The 15,135-nt window shown below is 48.1% G+C and overlaps 1 protein-coding gene across 1 annotated transcript; it reads right to left on the bottom strand.

The window, feature by feature from the left end:
* Window positions 1-9,702: 9,702 nt before the first annotated feature.
* Window positions 9,703-14,800, bottom strand: LOC147659018 (uncharacterized). Its single transcript, XM_086952039.1, has 2 exons — window positions 14,326-14,800; window positions 9,703-10,549 (listed from the first exon to the last, which is right to left on the bottom strand). The coding sequence occupies exons 1-2, from the start codon at window positions 14,798-14,800 to the stop codon at window positions 9,771-9,773; spliced, it is 1,254 nt and encodes a 417-aa protein (XP_086808165.1). The 3' UTR covers window positions 9,703-9,770.
* Between the last annotated feature and the right edge of the window lie 335 nt (window positions 14,801-15,135).

Raw genomic sequence — 15,135 nt, 5'->3', positions numbered from 1 at the left:
AGAGCTCCCGAGACCCGCGCCGTCCTCCTTTATTTATCCTTCACCTATCCTGGTCATTTCGACGGGCTTTTGCAGCGCTATCTTCGCTGATGCTACTGATCCTTTTCCGGTCGAAATCGGACCTTGGGGACCACTTGTCTGCAACTTGCAACTTTCTGGCCTGCCCACGGGCGCGACCGGGGACTCGGCTGCCCACTGTGGCCGACCTGTAATTGAACAACAACGGCTGCCTGGCATCTGGCCCGCCGGAGGTGTATTGCTTTCACTTTCGGTTTCCTTTCCTTTGTTCCTGTCTTCTCCTATTCGGCCTTGCCTGCTGCCCCTTCAGTCTGCACGCTCCTCCGCTGGACTTGTAAAGAGGCCGCGACACCTCTGCCTCAGTGGCGCATCGGAGTTTCGAGACTTTTCTACCTGCTCGCCACTTCCCTTGCTAACCGGCAGTCTCCGATTGCGAGATGGCGACGAAAGCGGAGGCCGAAAGACGCCGAAAGGCTGCGTCCCGGGGGGGAACGATCCAGACGAACATGATTGAACGCTACACCCAGCCGAGAGGCTCCCCCGGGACCGTATGCTTGGGTGCTGAAGGACTTCAAACGGACACATCGTCTGTGGCGGAGGTGTCGCTTCAAGACCTTATGGCTGCCATTACTGGACTCAAGGCTGACATGGGCCAACAGTTCGAAGCCGTAGTGACCAAAATAGATACGGTGGCGGTGGATGTGACTCTGATTCGGGCCGACCTGGCCAAGACGAATGAGCGGGTCAAGGCACTGGACCTTAAAACGTCGAGCCTGGTGAACGATATGGCTGAGGCGCAATCCGAAATTGGCAATCTGCGTGCATCGCACGATCTACTGCTCAGGCGGATGGAGGACTATGATAACAGGGCCAGGCGAAACAACATACGCCTTGTCGGAGTGCCGGAAGGCGATGGTGCGGTAGCGACTGACCTTTTGGTCGAGGAACTGATAGTCGCCCAACTGGCTCCGGCAGGACTCAGTAAGTTCTTTGCCGTAGAGCGTGCCTATCGTTTTCCCGGAGGTCAAGTGAAGCCGGGGACCTCACCGAGACCTATCATTGCCAGGCTCTTCCACTACCGGGACAGAGATGCTATCCTCCAGGCCGCCCGTAAACATGGTCCCCTAAAGTATGACAATGCCTCGGTCTCAATATATCCTGACTTCACTCCTCAAGTGCAGCGGCAAAGATCAGGTTTCCTTGGAGTGAAGCGTCGCCTCAGGGACCGGGGTCTGAAATATGCCATGCTGTTTCCAGCTCGGCTCCGGATCGAATATCGGGAACGTGCCTATTTCTTCGATCAACCTGAACGTGCAGCCGACTGGTTGGACTCGTTGCCGGCAGAGGACTTTGGGAGCGGAGGCCCTGGTGGTGCGGAAGGTGGTGCAGCGGCCCAGGAGTAACAGATGCCCTGGAGGTTTCGATTGAGACTATGCAACGTACTGTACATATTGACTTATTCTTGAATGACTCTGCCCGTGGCGGTGCGGTAACGGGTGATTTCTCCCTTCCTCCTCAGGGGATTCTTTCTGTAGAAGTATGGGGCGACAGGCACACTGCAGTTGGGGGTGGCTTTTTAGTCAGCAGGGGTGCAGGGAGGGGGGTGTTGTAACGGGTTTGGGTTCTGGGGTTGGTGTTCGGGGACTGGGTTGTGTTTCGTTTATTTTGTTTTGTTCTTTGTTTCATGGTATTTCATTTCTTGCAATTACTGTATATAGTGGGTGCCGCTGGGGGGTGGGTGTGGAATGTTTTTGCCGTAATGGGGGGGGGGTGAAATGCGGATTCTATCTTGGAACGTAAATGGTTTAGGCGACAGGATTAAGCGGGGCATTGTACTGCAATTCTTGAGGCGCCACGCCCCTGATGTTGTGTTCCTTCAGGAGACCCACTTGATTGGCAATGCCTGCAAGGCCTTAGACCGCCGGGGTTATCGACTGGTTGCACATGCGGGTTTCACCTCGGGTTCCCGGGGTGTGGGTATTATGGTGAAGTCTTCCCTTGCTCTGGCTATTGATGATGTTGTCCTTGACGGGCGTGGGCGGTATGCTGCTGTCTCTGGGAGGTGGGAGGGTAAACAGGTAGTGTTTGTTGTTGTTTATATCCCCCCGGGACTGCAGGCTACCACTTATGCTGATTTGGGCAGGACTCTCCTTGAGCTGCCAGATGGCTTGTTAGTCCTGGGCGGGGACTTTAACTCTGTCATGTCCGGTGACTGCGACCGACTACCCCCCAGAGTGTTGCCACAGTCCCAGAAGTGGCTCAGTGAAATGGCTGACACTTTTGGTCTAGTTGATGTCTGGCGCTCATTGCATCCCGCTCTCCAACAATACACCTTCCACTCTGGAGCGCACGGCAGCCTCTCCCGTATCGACTACTTTCTTATGTTAGCCTCCACTTTGTCCACTGTTCGTGAGGTTCGGCATCTTCCCCGGGGTATCTCGGACCACTCTCCCCTTCTGATTACGATTTCCGTGGGTAGTCTGCCTGGCAATAGAATTCCCCCTATCCCGCCCTGGCATTTTAAAAACCCCCGGCTCCGCTCCGATGTGATTAAGGCAATAGGTTGCTATTTTTCTGATAACTTGGGCTCGGTCACCTCCCCCACTGTTCTCTGGGAGGCCTTCAAGACGGTTATTCGGGGCTCCGCCTTGTCACTCATTGCTGCTGAGCGTAGGGTCAAGAGGGAGGCTGTTGTTGCTCTTGAAACCGAAATCACTGCGCTTGAAAGTGAGTTGGGCGGGAATGACACGCCTGCGCTGTTGCACGAATTGGAATTGAAACAAGCGGACTATAAGGCCTGTGTCACGGACGCTGCTAAATTGATGCGATCCAATCAACTTGGTCGACTATATGATGTGGGTGACAAGGCTAGTAAGCTTCTTGCGTGGCTGGATAAGACTGAGCGTGCGAGTCGTGTTGTTCCCTCCATTGTTCGTGATTCTGGTGTGAATGTCTCTGATCCGGATGAGGTTGTTGAGTGTTTTGTTGACCACTTCCGTATGGTTTATACGCCTGTTAGTGATCGAGATGAGGCCGACTCCAGGCTACTCCTGCGTGACATAGCCCTGCCCACTGTGTCTGAAGCGGATTGCCTCGCTCTGGAGGCTCCCTTTACTGTAGACGAGATTGCCCTCGCAATTCGCTCCCTTCGCTCGGGTAAGGCAATGGGTCCTAACGGACTCCCCATTGAACTCTACAAACTTTGTCCCGACAAGATGGCCGCCCACCTGCGTCACATGTTTCTTGAGGCGGTAGAGGCTGGATGCCTCCCCCTTGAGCAGCGCCTCGCTACCATAGTGGTCATACATAAGGATGGCAAACCTCGTGACCAATGTGCCTCGTACCGCCCCATCTCTCTCCTTAATGCGGAACCCAAAATCCTCGCTAAGGTGCTGGCCAATCGGATGCTTACTGTGATTTGTGACCTGATCCACCCGGATCAATCCGGTTTCATCCCTCACAGGAACACTGCTCTTAATTTGCGTAGGCTCCACAGTGTTCTCGCGAGAGCTTCTATTCTCGCCGAGCCAGCAGTTATCGCCTCCCTCGACGCCACGATGGCATTTGACACCATTGAATGGCCCTACCTATGGGCAGCCCTCGCCAAATTTGGCTTTGGCCCTAACTTCATCGCATGGGTCAAGCTTCTTTATGAACAGCCGCTAGCTCAGGTCGCTGTGAATGGAAGGTGCTCGGGCCCCTTCCCCTTGGGCCGCGGCACGCGTCAAGGATGTCCCCTTTCTCCGCTTTTGTTCGCTTTGGCACTCGAACCTCTTGCCGCGTGGCTCCGGTGGGAACCCTCGATCAAAGGGATTCGATGGTCCCCTGACCTCGAGGACCGTGTCTCCTTGTATGCAGATGACATCCTTCTTTATCTTACTTCCCCTCAGAAGTCACTCAATGTTCTATTCGACGTCCTCACGTCCTTCGGTAAAAATTCGGGATTGGTCATTAATTGGACCAAGTCCTGTGTCTATGCTATAGCTGGTACTCTACCGCCTCTCCCGCGCAGATTTCCCATCCTTGTAGCGACTGACGGTTTTAAATATCTGGGGGTCCATGTATCCATGATCTCTTCGGTTCGCTATGAGCGGAACTTGTATGCCCCGCTCCGCAGACTGAAGCAGGATGTTCGGGGATGGCGCGATCTACCCTTATCTCCGTTGGGCCGGGCGGCGCTCTTCAAAATGATGTCGCTTCCCCGCTTCCTCTACGCCCTGCAGAATTTCTTCGACCCCGTTCCAGCCCGCTATTTCCATGAAGTTGAGAGTTTGCAGCGGCAACTTATCTGGGATGGCCGTGCCCGCATTGCCCTATCTAAGCTCACTCTTTCCTGGTACGACGGAGGTATTGCGCTGCCGGATATTAGACGATATTACTGGGCCACGCACCTGAGCGCCATCAACCATGCTACGTACTCGCCGGAGCCCGCCCCTGCCTTTGCTTTAGATAAACTGCTGCTGCCCGGTGGTAACTTTAATAGGGCGCTATATTCTAAGGCCCCCTTCCGACTCCTTACGGGCCCGACGAAATGTGCGGTGCGGGCGTGGCGAGACGCTACGGTTGCCACAGGTTGGGGTGGCAGACTGACGCAGATGACGCCACTGTACGACTCGGAACGACTGGGCAACTTGTGGAAGACGAAAGGGTTTGAGAAATGGGACATGATTGGGATAAGTACTGTGGGGGACCTCTGGACACGTGGCGCGGTTAAGTCCTTCGAATCATTAAAGCTGGAATACCGGCTTGATGATAGGGAGCATTTCCGATATATGCAAGTGAGACATGCCTTGTCTTCTGTCTTCCCCTCCGGTACGGACGTTCCGCAGTCCTCTCCTTTGGAGGATCGAGTTCTAGATGGCCACGTCCCAGATAGTACCATCTCCCTGATTTATAAGAAGCTTATTAACAACAGAGCTGACCAGCTCGAGAAGCTCCGGGCTACCTGGACTGCTGATGGACTCGAATTGGACGACGAGGACTGGCAGTCCGCTGTGTCCTCCCCTAAGGAGGTGGCTATCCCAGCACGATTTCGCTTTGTCCAACTGAAAATTCTCCATCGCGTGTATCTCACTGGAATGCGTCTGGTGCGAATGGGTCTGGTTACTGACGGACGCTGCAGGCGTGGGTGTGGGATGGATGGTACCTTTCTTCATGTTCTGTGGGAATGTCCAATGATTGTAGCGTACTGGTCTAGGGTGCATGACGTTATGAGTCGTGTCGTGGGGATCCCATTGCTTCCTGAAGCGCGTCGTTGTCTATTGAATGTGTGGGAGCCGACCGACTGCACTGCTGCTCAGACACTTTGGGTCACCCTAGGCAATATGATTGCGAAGAGGGATATTGCGCAACTCTGGGGCTCCCCTAGACCGCCGGTGCTAAGTGACTGGAAAGAGAACATGGACTGGTCCATGTTCCGAGAGAAGACGGTATATGAGGCCCGGGGGCGTCCGGGGAAGTGGTCCAGAGTTTGGGCCCCCCTGGAATACTTACCGTGGAGACATTTGTTCCCCTCCACTTGACTACGAAGTCCCTCTCCCCTCCTCTCCGTAATTTACGTTCCCTTCCTCTACTCTCCACATTCTTTGCTCTCTTGTGCGCGCCACCCCCCCAATGCCTTCGTTGTTTCTCCAGCTTCCATTCCCCCCCTCCCACCTCCAGCAACCCTTGCCACTATGATACCATGTGTTTGTTGTTTGTGTTCTTTTCGACAAAAACATAAAATTAAACCTTTCTTATCCTACTTGTAGAATATTACGCTCTTGCTGATAATGTCGATGCGATAGTTTGCTCCAACAACGTACTGCCTCGTATTGCACTTTTCACTCAGCCTGTTTTTGTCATAGCGGCCGGCCCCGCGGGGTTGTAGGCAGACGCTGTGTATTGTGCATTTGTAAATAAAGGTTTTAAAAAAAAAAAAAAAAAAAAAAAAGATAGTTCAACATAAACCAGCGTGGGATACCAAGGCCACGCTTGAGCAGACAAGCACATCTGTAATACTTGACAGTATGTATGTGGCCAGATGCTGGTGTGTCATTTCATGGCAGTCATTTGACTTGGCCACCACCTAGTGGCCCGTGGTCATGTGACTGTGGATGTATATGCTAGATGGCAATTTTGCAGTGTGTCATCACAAAAGTGGTGGTCTTATTTTCATGACACTTGCCATTAATTTATTTGATTGTACAACTTAGGTCATGCTGATGTCCATCATGTACTGCTTGCCTTACACATGTTCCCTTTTTCCATACAGATAACATGAATGCAGCGGAGGAGCGGGCTTTCCGCATCCGGAAAGCTCGGTATGGACATATACTTGCCGTTGCTAAGGCATTTCGTTGGTCGGGGCGCCAATACCAGAAGAGGAAGTTGGCGAGAACATGGGTTCTTAAATCATCCAAAGGCAAAAGTGGAGATACAGTACAATCAACAGTTCCCTCAACACATGCAGGTGGTGCTGCTGCCCCACAGGCATCAACATCCACTGGAGGCACGGCAGCAACTGTTGATGCTACAATATTGGCAACCATGGACAGGAAAGTCGATAATTTGGAGGCAAAAATTGCTGCATTAGACACCAAACTCAACAGGGTGCAACAGACATTGGACCACATCATTTCTATGATTTGATGGCTATCTGGACAATGACTTTTTGTTCATAGTCAAATGTTGTAGCGTATTTGTTTTTAATATTTTATATAGGTTTAGATAGATAGTTTAGGTCGTTAGTAAGGTTTGATTTTTCTATTTCTTAGTTTAATTACGTAGTTGCTGGCTTTTAAATTTTCTATTTGGGTGGGTGGGTTTTCTTAGATGTGTTATATGTGTTTTAAAAAAATTTATAAAAAAAATTCAAAAAAATATATCTTTGTGGTTTGATTAGATTTGTGTGTAGTTTATGTTTAGGATAAGTATGTGTATGTCTCTTGTGCATTTATGTGTTAAGGGGGGTGGGGGCTGATGTTTACTTGTCCTGCGTCAAGCTAGGTAATTTTAGGGTAAGTAAGTTAGGGCATAGTTATGTAAGTTAGATAGGTTTAGATAAGTTAGGTTAGGTTAAGTTTAGATAGTTTAGATAGGGTTAGGTATTTTAGGATTTAATGTGATTTGTAAGTAATGTACATATTTTTACTGTTGTGTTTGAGAAGTAAATTTTATTTGATTTTTCAACTTACATACTTTGTGATCTCTTGTTTTAAGTACTGCATTTACTGTGTTAGAAGTGTGAGTAAGTTGACACATTGAATGGATAAAGTTTCATGTTTGCGTGCATGTCATTATTATGATCTTGCTATGTTCAAGATGCATCTGTGAGTACATGTGCTGGCAATCCCTGTGATGTCAAATCTTGTCGAATATGTCATGCACCTATTTGCATACATTACAACTTCAAGCAGATGCCCTCTAACAATGTTCTTGAGGTCTCTCCCCGCATTTTAAACACAGACTCTACCGCCTGGCCAGTGTTGACCATGTCCCCCACAATACATACGGTGCCTCAGGGCACAATTGCCAGGAATGTTGTCACCGCTATCACTCACCAGGGCAACAAGTTCATTGAGCCAAGGTATATGGGGACATCACTTAGGTCTGCTCTTGTCATTTGAAGGGAGATTGTGAGGTCATGTCTGCCACCTCCTAAACACCGCTCAGCCAAAGTGATAGAGGAATGTCCAACACTTACCCTGTAGTTATTCACTATTGTGCAGTGGGTGGAGCTCGGGTACATTGTAACTAACGCACCCATTCCAAGGCATACTCGGCATCCATCATATGCATCTACGGATCCTCAGCATACAGTGATATTATATGCATGGTGACAACAGTTAAATGTCAATAGGAAACAACAGCGTGGACAAGGAACAACCCTGACGAGTACCCTGCCCCACTGGATATCACAAGGAGACCCCCGCCCAATCCCCTCCCTTGTGCTTGCCAATGAATACAACCTGTCTTTGCATCTCAGATGACACTCCCCAAATTCTAAGGCCCTCATTATTCAGAATAGATGAGACCACTAAAGGCTTTTGATACACCCACTAAGTGGATCACTGGCATCCTCTCCTCATCATAGGTCTCTCCCAGAATTCATAACAATTGCCATACATTGTGTGCAGTGTAACGGGTGTTAAAAAATCATGCCTGATCTTGATGAATGTAAGGCACAATATGCATGAGGAGTAAAGTGGGCAGTATCCGGGTCAATCTTCATAAATACATCATGAGCATGGACTATCTGCAATCTAGTGAGTTGTCCTCAGAGGCCGTCCCCAGCTGAAGTAGGGGGCCGATCACCAGCTCTCTAGCATAGGCTTGCAATACTCACAGATACATGGCCTGACAATGGCTCTACAGCAGTGTAGGGGCTAGGACATCAAACTAGATCAAATGATGTAGACTTAGTAGCATTGACCTGGTGCAGTCGGCGGTGAGCCACCCTGCACCACCTACAAGATTCTATCGTAAGATAATGTGCATCCTGGACACAGTGATTTCAGAGTGAAGCTTACAAGTGTGTATGACTATACTTTCATCCATCACATGACACACATTGCAGGTAATGTTTACTGATGTGATGAAAATGTTGTTGTAGTGAGAATTGCACCATGTAACACAACGAGTTTATGTAAGTGAAACATGGAGGTTGAAGAGTGTATGCATTACAAGAAAGGTTGTGGCAGGTAAGAACCAATTTGCCCATTCCAGTGCTATGTCCACTATGCCAGCGTACTTTAACATTGGTAGTGTAGTGTATTTGATGTATGTGTTAAACACAACACAGATATGAACTGAGACAACTTGCAAACATGCATCCCTCAACCAATGATGCCCTTGTCAGTCCAGCATTATCATTGCAATATTGTATTTGATATAGTATGATTACATGTGAGTTACTGTGTGTGTTGACTCCAATAAACCCATGCATTACACAGAAAGCAAGCTTTACAATTAGATCTTCATCCTGCTATTCCATCTGCATGGTGCAGCACAGTAGGGGTTACAGAGAGTGGCACATTGATCACGTTTGCATACTACACATCTCATTGTGTTAGAGGTTGTGCTTCAGTGTACAGCATGTTTGGTTTGGGTGCAAAGCCAGTTGTGACACTTCTTGTGAGGTGATGGTGAACATTAGTGTAGTAGTCTTATTCCATGTACTACTCAGTGTACCATGACTAATGCGACTATGGTGCCTACACAGGCACATGAACAATATAGTAGCATTACCACAGGGTAGGGCACATGAATGCAACCTGCACTTCTATATGGGCCAATTGATGTGTTTGCAAAGGAGTGTTTGCAATACCCAGCTGTACATTTGTAAATAATTGTATTTTTTTAAAAATTATGTCACCCTAAAGTTTGACATAACAAGATTATTATCACAGTGTGATCACTTTTGCAAATATTTCTATTTCTCTTCCACATGTGTCTACTTTGCTCATCCAAAAATGTACACAGTACAATCATTACATGTTACACACTTGACACAATGGAACAGTGTTATGGACACACAGGTGGTCATGAAGAACATGTTGACAAGTTTGACTGTGTTTATCAAACAACATTTTATTTGAGGGATGAGATTGTGATTAACACATTCTTAATTTCAGAATGTGTATTGCTTCAGTGTTTCATGCATGAACATTGAGGTGTGACATTTTTGGTAAGACAGGTGTGTAATGTCAGCAATGTTCTCCTCAGTGAAATGTTTCATGTGTTGTCCAGGGACACCTGTGTGCAATAGTAATTTACAGTCCTCTCTTCCTTAGTATATTTATTGAAAATTCATCCTCTGAGTCTTCACTTTCTTGAGTGACTGCAGGGCATGGTGTGCTACTGCTTCCACCAGCAATGGCAGAGGATGTTTGAGGGTACACATGTTCCCTCGAGGTTACATGATCCCTTTGTTCATTCAGCAACATTTGCTGGTTTTTGATGACCGTCAGCAAGTCTGCATGAAAAGCTGTCATGGATGACAGGAAGAGGTCTTGACGTTGCTGCATCTCTCTCATTTGGTTCACTATATCTTGCAGGTGCTGGGCTATTTCCCTGCTTGCATTTTGTGGTGGCATTTGTACATGCCTCTCACTCATGATCTTAGCAATGTTTCCCAGAGATTGTGATAATCCTGGTGTTTGTGTGGAAGTGCCTTCATCTGTGCCAATGTTTGCCAAATCTGGATTGATACTTTGTTGTATTGATCGCAGGATGGTAGCGATACTTGGCAATGCCACATGTAGCTCACTGAGGAGCTCCCGCTGAACACTTACAGCAGAACTTTGGAACTCTCGTTGTGTGTTCTGCCACTCATTAATAATGTTTGTAGAGGACGGTACAGGTGGTGTTGGTGTTAAAGTTTCACCTTCAGCAGCAACCACATCGTTGTCACACTGTGGAGGGGGTGTGGGGGACCGTATGTTGCTTCTTTCCACCTCATGTGTGTCAGTGTCAATGTTAGGAGGATTTTCTTCCATATCATCCGAGACAATGTTGTCATCCAGTTGTTGTGCAGTTGATGCAGCATCCACTAGGAAAAAATGTGCACATGTGTTAGTAGTGTTGGGATGTTTAATTGTAGAAATGTTTTATCAGAGCAATGACGTGTGCACTCATTGGTCAACACTGCTATAGTTAATTGGTTGTGTGAATACAGGGTGTTTGTCTACTTCCAATACATAGAATTGATATGCCTAATTGTAGACATTTTCGACATTGCAGCCCATGGGTACAGGTACTCACTCACAGTCTCACACACCCTCTTCATGTCATGTTTTTTGTATGCCTGCCTATCACAAGCAAAGGACACACTGTTTGGGATATTGTTGGAATATTTTTGGTCAAGACTGGATTTACAATAGTCTACAATTGAGAGTGACAGAAAGACTGCTTTGTACACATTATTCATTACATTGCATTCAAGCAATGACTGAGTACAATACACATTTCCAACATATTGTATGCCATTATTGAACACAATCTCTTATGTCACTACCATTTTATGAATGATTGTATGAGTCAACCTACAATGATGACAAGGTAACTGACATTGGGTGTAGTTGAAATGTCCTACCCAGGCCCCAAATACACAACAAATGACAGTTGATACTGATGCAACAAATGCCATGGCCATACAGACACAAAGTCTGAGGAAGATATCTGGTCTACAGTACTGAGTGCATGATCTTTCATGAGCAATTGCAGTGTGCATATCATATCATTGTACACACATTGAACACAATGGCATACCATAATACATTTTCCACACAATAATTCAATACTCATGGTAGCAAAGCTCGTCTCACATTTTGAATCCAACATGGGATGGTGTGGTGCAGGGTTGTTGCTGAAAAGTGCTGTGAGGCATTGAGGTACACCCAAACCCAATGTGGGAGCTGACTGTTGACGTTTTGCTCAATGACTTTGGCAGGGAAAGGGAGGAGTGGAATGGGGCGGTAACTCTTAAGTTCTGTGTTGTCTGCTGTGGGTTTCTTCAGGTGGGTGCTGAGTTCCGCATGTTTACTAAATTCCATGAAGCTAGCAGAGTTGAGGGAGCAGTTGATGACATCTCGGAGATGGTGCACGATAATGGAGTGTGCTTAGTTGGAGATGTGGTGTGGACAATGGTTCGTTGGCTATCATCATCAGGTGGATGGTGCCTTAAGTGGTGATGGTGTTCCAGGCGAATAGGTTGTTGGTGGGTGTTTCCGTTTGCAGGTGGGTGGGGTGGACTGATTCCCAAAGGTGTTATGTATGTCAGCAATCTTGTTGTGTAAGAACAAAGCTAGAGAGTCGCAGAGGTCTTGAGAGGGAGTGATGTAATTGGTACCGGCAGTGGGGTTGTAGACAGTTTGACAATGTGGAATTGTACCTTGGAGTTGTGGTCGTTGTTGTGGAGTCAATCCTTGGAGGATGATTTGTTAGTGGTTTGGATCAGTTGGTGATGTTTGCGGGTGGCATTCTTGAAGGTGGCCAGGTTCTCAGTGGTTTTTGGTTGTAAGAAATGTTTTTGTAAGGCTGCAACAGATCTTCTTCCATTCCTTGAGCTCATCAGTGGACTAGGGTTTTATTTTTTGCTACCTTATATGATTTGATGGTTTTTCAAGGGTGCTACTTTGTCACCGCTTTCGTTGATCCATTGTGTGAGGTTGATGGCTCCTTGGTTTGGGTCCAATGATTTGGTAGGAGGGTTTTGGTAAAGCGATGTGGTCAGTGGTACTTTTATTCCCATTTCGGCGGGGGATTGATTGTGGGTGTTTCTGGTTTGTCGTCTTTTTCTATTTGGAGTGAATGCAGCAGTGGTCAGTCCAATGGAGTCCTGTGGGGTGTATAAAGGAGATGTGCTCACTAGAGGAGAAGATTGTGTTGAGCGTGTGCCCGGCTTTGTGGGTGGGGGTGTGAACAAGTTGTTTGACTCCAACTTTTGCAAGGTTGTCCAGAAGGGTGGTGGAGTTGGTGTTGTTGTTCTTTTCCAGGTGGAAGTTGAGGACTCCCAGTTCAATGTAGTCCTTAGAGGGGAGGGCGTGTGGGCTGATGCAGTCTGTGATGTCTTTGCTACATTGTGTGCAGGGTCCAGGTGGTCTGTAGATGAGGGTGCCTCTGAGTGTGGTCTTGGGGTTGATGTGCATTTGGAAGTGAAGGTGTTCAGCAGCTGCTAGGGAGTTGTCAGAACTGGTTGTGATGCAGATCGTTTTCTTATGGCCAATGGAGATGCCTCCTCCTGTTTTGTTGATGCAGTCCTTTTGGATGATTTTGTAGCCGTTTGTGATGGCTATGGTCATGTTGGGCACTGACGTCCCTTCATCCAGGTTTCTGTAATAAATTGTGGGTCAGATTTATGTGGCCCGTGCGCCTCCTTGCGCCGCAATTGCGTCACCTAATGTGATGCAACGGCGGCACAAACAATGCGCCCTATTTAAAACATGATGCATCTAGGAGATGCGTCACATTGGAAAGCCCTGCGCCATGAGGAGGCATTCCTGCGAAGGGGGGGGGGCATTCCTGGGCATGGAACGCCTCCTAAAAGTGGCTGCGTACAATCTATGAGATTTCACTCAGTCACTTTGTACATCAATTCCTTACGCCTGCTTGGAACAGGCGCAAGGGTGACGCACCATGCATTGAAGAGCTGGCTCCTGTGCATTGTGGGAGTCAGGTCACACTTGCAACATGACTCCTGCAATACGCCGCCCATACGCGAAGAGATGCGTCATGCATCTTCACTAACTTGCACCATGGTGCGCCGCATCATGAATGCTGCGCACCATGGGTGGTGGAGCAGTGGCGCACTGTGGCACATGTTAAGTGCCGCATCCCTGGAGATGCACCAGTTAACATAAATCTGCCCCGCAATGTCTGGCACTGTGGTGTTGAGTAGGTTCCAAAGTTCAGTTGCATGTGTCTGAACTGAGCAGGTGTTCAGCATGATACACTTCAGGTGATTAGTTATGGAGCTCAGTTTGAAGTGTGAGAATTTGGTGTGGGTCCTGATGCTGTTCAACTTGCAGGAGTGGCAGGTGAAGGGTCCATGGGTGAGTCCTGGTGTGGCTTGGTAGCTGTCTGTGAGACGGCCAGAGTTCCGTGCAGAGAGGATAGCAGCATCATACGTGATGCAGATGGAGTGGGTTTTAGAGGGGACAGGGGGGTCTGGCGCTGGGCACAGTCAAGGTGCAGACGGGTGTAGACAGGCTTCCCTTTGGCACACCTTCAGCACACATAGGGCGCTTATACTGCACGTGTACCCTGCGCCTAGGCTGTTGTGACATACGTGGATGGTGCTGGGGTGCATAGCAAGCGGGGAGCAGATGGGATGCGGGAGCGGGTTGGAGAGCCGGGCTGGGAGGCACAACAAACATACTACTAAATGGCAGCAAGCAAAAACTGAAACAGGACAAGATTGTAGGGCAACCAGACAATCACTATTAAATGGACAGTGTCACCAGCACAACCAGGCACTAAATAAATTGTAGTAGGCAAAGCAAGCAGTGCACAGATCAATAATTAATGATGACCAGTCTTGCAGTGAAGCACTATGCAAACAATGTTATGAGGCACAATGAATTGAAGGCAGCAATGGGCAAATGAAAACACAGCCAATGAACAATCACGCAGTAAGCGCTACAATAACAATGAGATTACATTAATGAATTCACATTTACATATGCATATACGAATTAGTGTGACTGACTATTGTATTCATTGTCATTGTTTAAAATTATACTGGAACTATCGTGGGACTGAGAACATTTATAGCTGCTATTCACACCATCACCCGTCACAGGGATATGCACACTTATTTGTACTTACCTGTTGTGTGGTCAGTCGTTTCTCTTGTGACACTGTCCTGACCAGAAATTCCTATTACTATTTCATCAGGTATTACTTGTGTCACTTGCTCCTCGAGCTCATCGAGGTCCTCCTGGTCTGCTGGGCTGCCTCCTCCAGTTGCCAAGGCTGCCTTGCGGTTTGCCGCTAGTTTTTCTTTAGTGCGGCGCTTGTAATCATGCCACCTTTTCTTGCAGTCAATGACTGTCCTCTTGGCCTGTCCTACACTGTTTATTTTGTGAACAATTTGCTTCCATATTGCCTCCTTTTTGCCATGGGGCAACTTTGAATTGATGAACAGCTGATGCTGGTACCTGGTGACCTCTGCCACCAGGATTTCATTTTCCTCATGGCTAAAATTAGACTTGCGTTTACGTTTGGCGTCAGCCTGTGCCTCAGGACTTTTGCTTGCATGAGTTTCCTGGGGGTCCTGGCTGCTGGTATGTGCTTCTTCCATTTCGCTTCTGTGATCCTCAGCTATCGCAACAGAAATTTGCGTCACGTAACCAGCTGCCTTTTGACGCATCCCGCACTTTACAGTGTTGCGCCGGCGCCGCAATGGCGTTGCGTGTCGCAAAAAAAGTTACGTGACTTTTCCTTACGTTGCGTCAGGCTGACTTGCGGCACTTTTGCGGCACGTACGTCACGTCATCTGACGCACATTGGCAAGTTGCGACACGCTGCGTTCACTCATTAATTTGGCGCTTCCACATTGACTTGCGTCGTCGCAGCGGCGGCGCAAGACTTTTGACGCAACTCTACGTTGCGGGAGAGTTGCGTCACTCATCATAA

The sequence above is a fragment of the Lissotriton vulgaris genome, unplaced genomic scaffold, assembly GCF_964263255.1.
Source record: "Lissotriton vulgaris unplaced genomic scaffold, aLisVul1.2 SCAFFOLD_1008, whole genome shotgun sequence".
In the NCBI taxonomy this organism is placed as follows: Eukaryota; Metazoa; Chordata; class Amphibia; order Caudata; family Salamandridae; genus Lissotriton; species Lissotriton vulgaris.
This window is presented reverse-complemented; position numbering and strand designations above follow the sequence as displayed.

Coding starts and splice junctions, on each gene's coding strand:
- LOC147659018 (XM_086952039.1), bottom strand. CDS start 14,800: ATGGAAGAAGCACATACCAGCAGCCAGGACCCCCAGGAAACTCATGCA. Junction 10,550..14,325: donor AACGACTGACCACACAACAG/GTAAGTACAAAT, acceptor ATTTTTTCCTAG/TGGATGCTGCATCAACTGCA.